Source organism: Myotis myotis, unplaced genomic scaffold (assembly GCF_014108235.1).
Source record: "Myotis myotis isolate mMyoMyo1 unplaced genomic scaffold, mMyoMyo1.p scaffold_m19_p_4, whole genome shotgun sequence".
Taxonomy (NCBI): Eukaryota; Metazoa; Chordata; class Mammalia; order Chiroptera; family Vespertilionidae; genus Myotis; species Myotis myotis.
Window position 1 is genome coordinate 8,651,914 of NW_023416346.1, and position 13,747 is coordinate 8,665,660.

General features: G+C 48.7%; 1 protein-coding gene across 1 annotated transcript; it reads left to right on the forward strand.

Moving 5' to 3' along the window:
- Nucleotides 1-392: 392 nt before the first annotated feature.
- Nucleotides 393-778, forward strand: LOC118653646 (40S ribosomal protein S27-like). The gene has a single exon (XM_036304277.1). It carries the CDS (start codon nt 450-452, stop codon nt 702-704), a length of 255 nt encoding a protein of 84 aa, XP_036160170.1. The 5' UTR covers nt 393-449; the 3' UTR covers nt 705-778.
- Nucleotides 779-13,747: the final 12,969 nt, after the last annotated feature.

The window sequence follows — 13,747 nt, forward strand, 5'->3', positions numbered from 1 at the left end:
CTTTCAGCTGTCCTTTCCCTGATCTCAGCTGCGGTCCCAAACCAGACAGCTTTCTCCAGCAGCTAAGGGACCCAGCCTGGTCCCTTCCTCTGGTGGCCTAGCCTGGAGAGGGCTTGTTCTCACAGAGAAGGCCCCGTTCCAGGAGCCAAGAGCCACGACTCGTACAGAGCCACCCTGGGCATCCATGGCAGTGGTATACACACACACACACACATACACACACACACACACACGGCCTTATCCGACCATAAAATAGAGGAAAATCCTGCTTTTTGCAACTACAGGTGGACTTGACGGGATTATGCTGACTGAAATAACCTGGAGAAAGACAAATACTGGATGTTCTTGCATATGTGGAAACTCAAAAACCAAACTCATAGAAATATAGATTAGAATGGTGGGGGTGTCGCTAGGAGATCGGGACGGGCTGCGCCTGTGAGACGATCAACATGCCTTTGGCCCGAGATTTACTACACCCGTCCTTGGAAGAGGAAAAGAAAAAACACAAAAAGAAACGGCTAGTTCAAAGTCCAAATTCTTCTTTTATGGATGTAAAATGCCCAGGTTGCTACAAGATCAGCACGATTTTCAGCCACACTCAGACGGTGGTTCTTTGCGTAGGTTGCTCAACCCTGTTGTGCCAGCCAACAGGAGGAAAGGCGCGACTCACGGAAGGATGTTCATTTAGAAGAAAGCAACACTAATGATCCACACAGCTTCCTGAATTTGGGTTATATCACAAAAAGCCTTATCAGTTTAGTAATTCTACTTAATCTACTAGGATAATGTAATTACATTTAATTTTGTAAGTATACAACAGTGATCTCCTGTTTTGGTGTCAATTTTTCAATAAAGTTTTGATTATGGGGAAAAAAAAAAAGAATGGTGGTTGTCAGGGCATGGGGGAAATGTTGAGCAAATTTTCCAAATTCTAGCTATGAGTTAAGTCATGGGGATCTGATGTACCCCGCGATGACTCTAATTAGCAACACTGTGTTCCTTATTGAAAGTAGCTGAGCGAGTGGATCTTACATGTTATCGTCACACACACAAAATGGTAATTATGTGAGGGGCTGGAGATGCTAACACACCTTACTGTGGCCATCATTTCATGATATAAATGTGTATCAAATCATTGCGCTGTACACTTTAAACGTACATGTGTTACACGTTGATATGTCAAAGCTGAGCATTGTCTCCCCCCCGCCCCCTGTCAAGTGGGCATACCTCCAGCCATGTTCTGTGCCCTCTGATACTCCAATCATTCCCTGAACTTACTCTTAGTATTGACACCACAAGTTGAGCCGGATTGAGTCCTCCTCGCCCTCCCGCAGCGCCGGCGCCAATCCTTTAGTGGAGAATGGTATTTAGAAGCCAGGACCTGGGGGCTAGGTGTACTAGTGCCATTGCAATGCTGCTGGAAGCAGCAGTATTGGGATATACCAGGGGTGGGCAAACTTTTTGACTTGAGGGCCACAATGGGTTCTTAAACTGGACCGGAGGGCCGGAACAAAAGCATGGATGGAGTGTTTGTGTGAACTAATATAAATTCAAAGTAAACATCATTACATAAAAGGGTACGGTCTTTTTTTTTTTTAGTTTTATTCATTTCAAACGGGCCGGATCTGGCCCACGGGCCATAGTTTGCCCATGGCGGGGATATACGCATGTACACAATCACACACACACAAACATATGCATCTGTGCCACCCTTCCCACGCATTCTCGTGGACACATACTAAAGCCATGAGTTCACATGGAGGCCTCTGACTTCAGCATACCACCTCCGAGTTTGTTCTGGTTTGCCTCTTGCCCCATTGGGAACTCCCCTTTCTCAAGCGAGAGTCCTGGTTCCCATCGCCCTGTACATTTCCCGAGCTGATGGGTTCCAATGTATGTAAGCCAGCCCTTCCCCACAGAGAGCCCTCCTCACACACGGTGATGAAGCATCCCCTGCTCTTGACCGCCTCAACCCCTCAGCACTGCATCCCTGAGCCAGCTAGCCTTCCAGCACCCAACCCTGGGGACATCCTCCTGGCCGCTTGGGGCTCTCTCACCCCTGCAGCCTGTCCCCCAGTGTGGACGCCTCCTCCCCGTGCTGGGGTCTGACCCCCAACTTGCTTCCTTGCTCTGCTGCACCTGATATGGTAGCTGCAGGACAGAACTGCTCTGGCACAAAGGGGAAGGGACACGAGACAAAGGGGAGGGAAGCGCAAAAGGTGAGCACATTTAGGACCATCAGGTAATTCAGGTGAATCGGGCCCAAGCATGGCAACACCACGAAGCCCCTGACTTTTTTCTCACTGGTCTCCAGCTTCCCTTTCCTGCCCCTCTCCTCTGCCCCAGGTCCTCTCTCATTCATAACATCCTCCCCTCCATCCAGCGGAAAATGTCATCCTGGGCGTGATTCCTGCACTATCATTGCATCGGCCGCTTGGCTGACCTTCAGAGTGGACGGTGTCCTCCCTGAAGCTCCGACGCTCAAGCCCTCTGCCTCTCATGATGGAGCTGAAAGTTTCCCTCCTCTTTTAGCCATTTCAGGTGTGAGCAGGAGGGCAAGCTCACAGGCTACTTCCTGGAGCCTCAGGTCCTTGGTCTGGAAGATGAGCGTGACCCCAACCCCCTCACGGGCCGGAGGAGAAACAGAGATCGCAACACCAGGCACCTCCCATGCGCGCTGTGTGTCAATCCCAGCGCGGAGGCACTTTACCAGGCTCACGGGACTCCTGGACCTCCAGGAACAGGCCGCGTGCATTTCCCCCTCAGCACTGTTGCACTTGCTGTTCCTTGTGCCTGGCATGCTTTTCCCGAAAGCCATCTACGGCTCTCCCTCACTTCCTCCCGGTCTCTGCTCCATCAGCACCTTTCCAGGAGGCCTTCCCCGATCACCCGGAATAAAACACTCTTCCCCCTCACCTGGCCTTATCTTGCTCCTTAACACCGCTCACTCTCACCGATGTGACAGGTTTACCGACAACTCCATGAAATCAGACTTTGCCAATTACTGCTCCGTTGTACCCCCAAGTCCTGGAACACACAGCCCGTGCTCAGAAGACGGACTGCGCCCCCGGCTCTTGACACACACTGCTAGGATGGACAGGACCCTCTGGTATGGGCACCGGCCTCATTGTACTGATTATGATCCATATGGAGGCTGCAGGGGACAAGTGATGCGCCCAAGGACACGCAACCAGGACTTGGGGCTCCAGGCTTCGGGATCATACCTGCCAGGTGCCAACGCCCTCAGTTCCTGGACGGAGACCTCACAACCAAAAAGAACAAAGACTTTACCAGAGCCACAGACTCCCATACCCAGGGACACCAAATACAGCTCACTGAACACAACCAGAGCAGACGCCAAAAACCTGTCCAGGAGCTCACAACGGGAGGCACAGACTCCCCAGCAGAGCAGAGACCACGCGCACTGAGACAATCCGCCCCGAAAGACCAAAGTCCTCAGCCCAGGACTCTAAACCGCCGACGCTGCGTGTCCTAGGACAGACTCCCAAGCAGCAGACACCCCCCAAGTTAATTCAAGGACCGCGCTAACAGAAGGACAGAAGTTCAAAGAACTGACACCTTACGCCAGGGTCCCCAGACAGACCAGAGAACCCGCACCCGGACACAGACCCCCAAACAGCTCAGAGCCTGGATGCCTGAGGGTGAAGCCTCCCCCGCCCCCCCCAGCCAGTTCAGCGACATCACAACCTGGGCCCGGAGTCACAAGCTGCTGGAGACCTCACACCCTGGGGGGGCAGACACCCGCTCCAAGGTCTCCCTCGGACACAAATGCCCGGGGCGTAGGAGGTGCACACCAGGTGCACAGGCACACAAGGCCCAGGAGGCGCTCAGACCAGGGCGCACAGTCCACCCCAACATCCCGCTCATCACCGGCCCGAGGCTCGGAGAGCACCGGCACCGGCAGCACCCGGGGAGTCACAGCAGCGAGGCCCGCCCCGAAGGCCTGACGCCCTGCTTCCCAGGCAGACGCACCCAAGCTGCGCGGAGGCCCTCCGGGTCCTCAGGTGCTGGCCTCTGCGGACCGAAGCTGCGGTGCCCCGCGCGCCGCTCCAGGCGGGCGACGGAGGGACGGGAGCCGAGGCTGCGGGGCTCACGTGGAGACAGCCCGTCACCGGCTCGCCCCGACCTCGGACCCCGACCACAGGCCGGCGGCACCGATCCTCGCCGCTGACCCGGCGCCACGTAGGCCGAGATCGGACAGTCGGTGGGCGAGCGGTCAACTCGGAGCAAATCCGACATCTGAGAGGCCACGCGACGCGCACACGCCTCACCCTCAGCTCCGGCGCTGCCGCCACCTCGCGGCCCAGACCGAGGGCCAGGGACCCGGCGGGGGGACGGGGGCCCGGACCCGGGTCCAGCGGCAGCCGCTCCGCGCCCTGGAAGGGCTTCCAGCCTCCGCCTCCGGAGGCCAATCACCGCCCCGCACGGCCCCGGCCCCGCCCCCACAGCTGGGAAGCAGTCTCTCAGCCAATCGCCAGCCGGGCTGGACGTGACGTGCGGAGACCCGGGGGTGGAGCTGGAGGCGAGAAAAGGAGGGGCGCAGCCTCCCACCAGGTGGCTCCGGAGCGGCCCGCCCTACCTCCCAGCCCCGCGGGGGTAGCTCCCGGGAAGGGACTCCCCTCTCGCGCGCCCCTCGGCGGTGGGAACCGGGAAAGCGCGTCGATGCAGATGAGATGTCCTGGTTGGCAAGCCGCGGCTCGCGAGCCACATGCGGCTCTTTGGCCCCTTGAGTGTGGCTCTTCCTAAGCCTGACGAGTACCCTAATTAAGTGAATAACAATGTACCTACCTATATAGTTTAAGTTTAAAAACTGTGGCTCTCGAAAGAAATCTCAGTCGTTGTACTGTTGGTATTTGGCTCTGTTGGCTAATGAGGTTGCCGACCACTGCATGGACCACTGTAAGCTGGGCCGTCAGGAGGAGAACCCCACAGCCCGCTGCGGGTGGGGCCCTTGAAGAAGCCTTCCTGACCTGAAGTTTACCTCCCGCAGGGGCCAGCAGGATAACAGGGGCCGGACCAGCGTTTCCCGTGAGCTGGGCACTGAGAGGGCCTGTGCCTCCCTGGGTCATGCAGAATCGATGGGGGGGGGGGGGGCGGGGAAGGGGGCGCAGCCAAAGTCCCCCAAGGGTCAGGAGGGCTAGAGCACCTGCCTGGGGCCAGAGGCCTGGTGTGGGGCAGGCCTCGTCCTTAACTGTCAGTAGTAGGTGAGACGGACAGCAGGACAGCAGGATGTTTGGTTTTGTTAGGGAAGCGGCCATCTCCCAGGCCATCTCCCACACCGTATTAGTGAGGTAGGACACAGGCTTTGTCACCATCTTGTCACCTCTGACCACGTTCCCTAGGAGAATCCTGGGCCTGTCTAGCTATGCCTCTTGCCACACCTTTGCATTTATTTATTCATTCTCTCAGTCATTTGTTCACCAAAGGAGAGGCCCAGGCTCAGTCAAGGGCAGAAAGCATGTGTTTGAGCAGAAAGAGTGGCCACCCCGGAGATGCAGATCTAGGTAGCGACCCAAACTGCACCCTGAAAAGAACAGAGAAAGTCGGGGTTTACAAAGCAAACCCCACAGAGTGTAATTCTTTCATGCAAATGAACCCTAGCTGGCTAGGTTAGCAGGGGTTGCTCAGTCACAATATGCACAGGAAGAGGGCACAGACTACAGGAAGGAGGCCGAGCCCATATGTGTTCTTAGAGCAGTTGTTCAGCATCGGGGTAGCCCCTTCATAGCAGCTCTGAGAACTGAGGCACAGGGTGTGCATGGGCCCCGCCTCCCTATTCGGCTCCGACTCTATTTTAAGTGACTTTCTTAGCAGTGCTCATTCCATGTCATTTATTTTCCATCTTCACATTCCTTCTCGCCAGCTTCTGTCAGGCACTATAATGGGAGTTAGGAAGAGAGCCGTGTGGAAAGAGAACGAACCTGGCCCCCCACCCCCGGAGCTGACATTCTGTGGGGACAGAGAGCACAAAAATGCCAGCAGTTTACCAGGTGTTGTTAATGGCTGCGATGAGAAGTAAATGGGAGGGGAGCATTTCTAGAGAGCGTGGTCCAGCCAAGTTTTTCTAAGCTCGTGACATTTGAGCCAAAACCTAGAGGAGAGCATCCCAGGGGGAGTAAGAGCCAGTGGGAGAGTGGGAGTGGAACTCAGGCTAAGGTGTATGAGGAAGGAACAGTGTGGGGGCTGGTGTGGCTGGGACCGCATGATGAAGGGAGAGGTAGAAGCTGAGGGCAGAGGGGTGATGGGGACCGGACACGTAGGGCCTTCTGGGCCACGGGGAGGACTTGGACGGACTCTGAGTGAGCCATGGAGGATTTCTAGCAGAGAAGACCCACGCCCCTTTCAGAGGCCAGAGGCTCAGGTCACTGATGTATGGGGAGGAGCTTCCCGTTTGCTCCAAGGAAGAACCCCATCCCCAGCCCCTTTCAGCTGAACACATCTTCCCTGTCTGGCCCTCGAGGTCACAGGGCCTCTTCACTCATAGGTGTCACATGTCTCCCCACAGGTCTATAGGCTGCACCCAGGAACACAGAGCCTCAAATCGCAGCTCAGAGCTTCTGTGTGGGCAGTGATAGGGAGTCTTTGTTCCGTCCACTGTGTGGGTGAAAGTCTTGGGGTACTGCAGTCCCCACTGTCTGCAGTCACCACCATGTCCTTGTAAGGAGGGCAGGTTCATTCCAGGGATGGGGGCTCTGAGGCTGTGGTTCTGAGAGTGGCTGATTCCTGGGATTGCCCATGGTTTGACCAACCCTGCTCTCCTCTGGTCCTGGATGGAAAAAGTAAAATGGAATTATACAGTTTAAAATTCTTATACTCTAGCCCGGCCAGCGTGGCTCAGTGATTATTCAGCCTGCACCTCAGAGGGTGGAGGGTTGGATTCCCAGTCAAGGGCACATACCTGGGTTGCAGGTCTGATCCTGGACCCCAGGCGGTGCATGTGTGGGAGGTAGCCAGTTGATGTGTTTCTGTCACATCAATTTTTCTCTATATCTCACTCTCTCTTTCTCTCTCTCTCTTTCTCTCTCTCTCTTTCTCTCCTCCTCCTCCTCCTCCTCCTCCTCCCTCTCTCCCTCCTTCCCCTCCCTTCCACTCTCTCTAAAATCAAAAATATCCTCATTCCTCAGGTGAGGATAAAATAAAATCCGTATGCTCTATTCAAAGTGGTATAACATTACTTAAAATATATTGTGATAAATTGTAGACATATGCTATATATAAATCAAATAAAAGGAATAAAAACATTCTTTAGTTTTATTGTGGTGTAACTGATAAGTGAAATTGTAGGGAGAACCAAGATGGCGGCATAGGTTAACGCCCGAGTTTGCTGCCTTGAACAACTACTTCAAAAGTGAAACTAAAAAACGGAACGGACATCACCCAGAACCACAGGAACGCTGGCTGAGTGGAAGTCCTACAACTAGGAGGAAAGAGAAACGCATACGGACACTCAGAGGAGGCGCAGTGCTGAAGTCAAATTCTGAGGTGCGGAGTGCGGGGAGCGGGCTGGCGGCGGAGGGCGCGGTTGGTGTTTTCAATCGGGAGGGAGTCGCAGACTCTAAGCTCCAGATACGGGCGAGTCTTTAGGGACCCAGACTCAAACAGGAGAAGCGGGACTGTCTGGCTTCGGTCAGAGCGAGTGCAGCTTTCTCTCCGAGCTTTGCAGCGGGTGCTGGGACTCAGAGAGGCAGAGCCCCTGGGGACAGGACTGAGAGCCGCCATAACTGCTCTCTCTGGCCCACCCTGTTGATCCTGTGCGACCCGCCCCGCCCAAGCCCTGCACACAGGCATTTGCCGGATAGCCTCAGGCAAAGGCTAGATTAGCACCTCCCTAGAGGACAGAAGTTCTCTCACTGCAGACACAGCTGATTCTCATAGCCACTTGGCCTGGAGGTCAAACCCTCCCTGGTATTAGCTACAACAATCAAGGTTTAACTATAAGACTGCGAACAAAGACCACTAGGGGGTGCACCAAGGAAGCATAACAAAATGCGGAGACAAAGAAACAGGACAAAATTGTCAATGGAAGATATAGAGTTCAGAACCACACTTTTAAGGTCTCTCAAGAACTGTTTAGAAGCCGCCGATAAACTTAATGAGATCTACAAGAAAACTAATGAGACCCTCGATGTTATATTGGGGAACCAACTAGAAATTAAGCATACACGGACTGAAATAACGAATATTATACAGACTCCCGACAGCAGACCAGAGGAGCGCAAGAATCAAGTCAATGATTTGAAATGCGAGGAAGCAAAAAACACCCAACCGGAAAAGCAAAATGAAAAAAGAATCCAAAAATGCGAGGATAGTGTAAGGAGCCTCTGGGACAGCTTCAAGCGTACCAACATCAGAATTATAGGGGTGCCAGAAGATGAGAGAGAGCAAGATATTGAAAACCTATTTGAAGAAATAATGACAGAAAACTTCCCCCACCTGGTGAAAGAAATGGACTTACAGGTCCAAGAAGCGCGGAGAACCCCAAACAAAAGGAATCCAAAGAGGACCACACCAAGACACATCATAATTAAAATGCCAAGAGCGAAAGATAAAGAGAGAATCTTAAAAACAGCAAGAGAAAGAAACTCAGTTACCTACAAGGGAATACCCATACGACTGTCAGCTGATTTCTCAACAGAAACTTTGCAGGCCAGAAGGGAGTGGCAAGAAATATTCAAAGTGATGAATATCAAGAACCTACAACCAAGATTACTTTATCCAGCAAAGCTATCATTCAGAATTGAAGGTCAGATAAAGAGCTTCACAGATAAGGAAAAGCTAAAGGGGTTCATCACCACCAAACCAGGATTATATGAAATGCTGAAAGGTATCCTTTAAGAAGAGGAAGAGGAAGAAAAAGGTAAAGATACAAATTATGAACTACAAATACGCATCTATCAACAAGTGAATCTAAGAATCAAGTGAATAAATAATCTGATGAACAGAATGAACTGGTGATTATAACAGAATCAGGGACATAGAAAGGGAATGGACTGACTATTCTTGGGGGGGGAAAGGGGTGTGGGAGATGCGGGAAGAGACTGGACAAAAATCGTGCACCTATGGATGAGGACAGTGGGTGGGGAGTGAAGGCGGAGGGTGGGGCGGGAACTGGGAGGAGGGGAGTTATGGGGGGGAAAAAAGAGGAACGAATGTAATAATCTGAACAATAAAGATTTAATTTAAAAAAAAAACAAAAAAATGAAATTGTAGTGTATTTAAAGTACACAATGTTATGATTTGACATAAATATACATGGTAAAAGTGATCCCACCATCTCATCCATCACCTTACATCTTAACCTTGTTTTTTTGTGAGAATATTCAAATTCCACTGTCTTAACAAATTCAATGATAGATCCTTAGACCTTATTCACCTCATAACTGAAAGTTTATACCCTTTCACCAGCCTCTCTCATTTCCCCCACTCCAGCCCCACCTCTTGGCAACCACCATTCTACTCTCTGATTTTAGGTTCCACGTAAAGTGATGCCACGCATAATGCCCTCCAAGTTCATCCATGTTGTCACAAATGACAGAACTTACTTTTTAAGGCTGAATATTTCAGTGTGTGCGTGTGTGTGTGTGTGTGTGTGTGTGTGTGTGTGTGTGTGTGTACATCACATTTCCTTTACTCATTCATCTGTTGACAGACACTTAAATTGTTTCAATACCTTGACTATTGTGAATAATGCTGCAATGAACATAGGAGTACAGATATCTCTACAAGATAGTGATTTCATTTCCTTTGGATATATATGCAGAAATGGGATTGCTGAATCATATAGTAGTTCTGTTATTGATTTCTTGAGGAATCTCCATGCTGTTTTCCATAGTCGCTGTACCAGTTTATATTTCCATCGACAATATACAAGGATGCCGCCTTCTCTACATCCTCTCTAGCATTTGTTACCTCTTTTTTTTATATATAACAGTAGTCATCCTAATAGGAGTGAGGTAATTTCTCATTATGGTTTTGATTTGCATTTCCCTGATGATTAGTGGTGTTGGACATCTTTGAAAAACCTACAGCTAGCATCACATACTCTATGGAAGAAAGACTGAATGCATTCTCTTTATGATTAGCCATAAAGTAAGAATGTCTCACCCCACCGCTCTTCAACAACGTACTGGAGGTTCTAACCCTTGCACTATGGTAAAAAAAATAACAGGTATCCAGATTGCAAAGGAATAAGTAAAAGCTGTCTTTTTCACATATAACTTTATTTTCTATAGAAAATCCTAAGAAATCTATAAAAATCCTACCAAATAAGTATAGCAAGGTTACAAAATGAAAGTCTATATTCAAAATCAACTTCATTTCTATATACTAGAAATTAGAATTTGAACAATTACCACTTGTAATAGTATTACAACATACAAAATATTTAGAGATAAATTTGACAACCACTGAGCAACACCAGCTGGGCAAGTTGCCCATAATTTTTGTGCACTTTTGTGTGTTCTATACTTGAATAAAGAAAAACTAAACTAAGATAGTTAACCATTGAAAAAAAGCAAGGAAGTACAGGCATACCTCAGATATATTGTGGGTTCTGTTCGAGACCACCACAATAAAGTGAATATGGTAATAAAGTGAGTCACACAAATTTTTAATTTTCTACTGCATATAAGTTATGGCTGCACTATTCTGTCGTCTATTAAGTGTGCAATAGCATTATGTTTATTTTTTTGCAATAGCATTATGTTTAAAGAGGCAATCTTAGTTTTAAAATATTTTATTGCTAAAAAATGCTAACCATCATCTGAGCTTTCAGCTAGTCATGATCTTTTTTATCATGGTGGAGGGTTTTACCTTCAATTTGTAAAAAATCTGCAAAGCACAATAAAGCAAAGCTCAATAAAATAAGGTGTGCCTGTAAATATCATAAAGTTCAGGATGATAGGGAGCTATGATTAGTAAAAGTCACCTAAAGTCTTCTAGGGTGCTAATAATGTTCTATTTCTTAATCTATGTGGTAGTTATACTGATGTTTATAATTATTCCTCTTGACTTGGTGTGGTGAACACACAATACAATGAGGTATAGAATTGTACACCTGAAACCTACATAATTTTATTAACCAATGTCACCCCAATAAATTCAATAAAAAGGTTAAAAAATTATAATTATTCTTAAAAAGTGAATATATGTACTTTTATGTATATACTAGAGGCCCAGTGCACAAATTCATACATGGGTAGGGTCCCTAGGCCTGGCTGGTGATCAGGGCCGATCGGGGCCTGCCAGCCAGAGAGAGGTATGGGGCCCGGGAGGTTCTCCAGCAGCCCCGAGGAGGGAGCTGGCCCTTAGCCCCCCTGGGAAAGGGGCCATGTCCACCGCCACCCACCCCCGGTTCCCTGTCCTAGCCCGGGGCCCGAAGGCCCCAGTGGTGTTGGGAGAGGAGGCAAGGGTAGCCACCACCACAGTGGGCCCTGCTGGCCGGGGGGAGGGACAGGGTGTGGGAGGTTGGCCACTGGCCCAAGGAGGGAGCCAGCCCTCAGCTCCCTGCCCTGGGAAAGGAGCCATGTCCACCACCACCCACCCCTGGTTTCCTGTCCCAGCCCAGGGCCCAAAGGCCCTGGCAGAGTCGGGAGAGGAGGTGACGGTCACCGGGCCGGGCTCAGAAGGAACAGATGCCGGATGCCTGCCGACGCCACATTGGCGCCCTGCCACCATGCGGTTCCCCGCTTCCCCCCCGCCCCCTTCCCTCTCATAGCGACTGGCTGACTCATCTTTCTGGTTGTTCGGTTGTAAAGGTTGCTTAGGCTTTTATATATATAGATATTCTATTTTACCATTAAAATGTTTTTATAAGAAAAAAAATGTTTTTATAAGTACATACATTTCAGGACATATTTGTAAAGAAAATAGTACAAAAGCAAAGTGCAATAGAGTATCTGCAGTTTGTTATCTTTTGTGTAAGAAAGAAGTAGAAATTAAAAATATTTATGTTTGTTTGTGCAATAAGAAACACAGTATGGGTAAACTAGAAATGAGTGGGATTTACTACCTACAGGGGATGCGGGGGAAGGTTTAGAGAATGAGAATGGGGTACAGGGGGTGGCCAAGTGACACTTCTCTGGGTATAATTTTTATATAGTTTTGACTTTTAAAATCATGTTGATGTTTTACATAATCAATCAACAAGGATGGAGAAAGAACTAAATGGAATACAAACAAAATAAATGAGCCTATTTTAAATGAATAACATTACACTGAAGGGGAAAAGCAAAAAGAACAGTAAACAAATATTAAAACCCTAGTTAGTACCTTTATTTTTCACAATGGTATGGGCTGGCAGTTCTGAAACTACTGAATGCATATCCCAGTATTGAACAAATAAGTTAATATATTGTGGATAATGATAATCTGGTTTCTCACTGTCAGAGAAGGGAAAAGGGGAAGGCTAGAATGGACCTTGTGGTTTGGGATTAGAATTGGAGTACCAGTATGAACTCATTTTTAAGATGATACAGAGTTTAAGTAGATGATAGATAGATAGATAGATAGATAGATAGATAGATAGATAGATAGATAATGTGTGTATATGTATATGTAGAAATGCATATAAACTTTGTTCACTGAGATGGCCTAGAAGCAATGACCTCCTGGTTGCAGAAGTTGAGCACACCTAGTGCCTATATCTTGGTATCTCTACCAAGAGGAACCAAGGCTGGATTCTTAGAGAAATGGCTGATTCCAGAGCTGGGACAGGAAAAGTACAAGATGAACCTGGAATACCTCACTGTTCCAGAAAGTAAGGAAGTACTCAAAGAACAGTGGGCCTATGAAAAGGACACAAAAGCGAGCTTGAAAGATTCCCCTTGTCAAATTCTGGGACAATTTTGGCATCAAAATAATGAATATAGCAGTTTATAACCCATTAAATAAAGTAAGAATCCACAAACCCACATGACAAAACTAAATATATGAATGAATAAATGAAGGAGAAGAGAACGCTCTTCTTTATTGTAGATGAAGTAATGTAGAAGGAATAATGGGATTAGAAAATCACCATTTGGCAACCACCAAAAGAATAATTGCTTCAGTCAAGTGCAGTGGGATTGGGCGAGAGAGAGGGCAAGCCATGGCTTGTTATTCCACACACTTCTGTGTCGTTCAGGCATCTCACAATATGCATGCTTTCATGCATTACTTGTGTAATTAAAAATATGTTTATTCTTTTGACATGCTGAGGGACAAGTGTTTGTCACTGTCAGTGCTCACTGCAAGATAGTGGGAGATAAATAACTTGCACTGAAGCGACACCCAGGAGCACTGTCTCCTGAGAGGCAGAGATAAGAGCAGCAGCCCTAATTAACTGTAATACCGAAAAACACACTAGAACATGGTGATAAGTGGAATTGCTCTTGCCTGAGTACCTTAGCACAGTGCTGGGAACATAATAAGCACTCGATAGAGGCTTGCAGAAAGTGTAAAACAGTATATCCAGCCCACTAACTCTGAGTAAGAAAGGGGAAATGCAAAGTATAAGTATTATGTAAAAGTATATATAGCCCTAGCCGGTTTTGCTCAATGGATAGAGCGCCGGCCTGCAGACACAAGAGTCCCAGGTTCAATTCTGGTCAAAGACACATACCTCTGTTGTAGGCTCTTCCCCGGCCCGGGCCCTCGTTGGGGTTCGTGCAGGAGGCAGCCAATTGATGTGAGAGACACATTGATATTTCTCTCTCTAAAAAGCAATGGAAACATATGCTCAGGTGAG

Bases quoted from the DNA above. Each gene is read 5' to 3' on its own strand.
- LOC118653646 (XM_036304277.1), top strand. From the start codon at position 450: ATGCCTTTGGCCCGAGATTTACTACACCCGTCCTTGGAAGAGGAAAAG.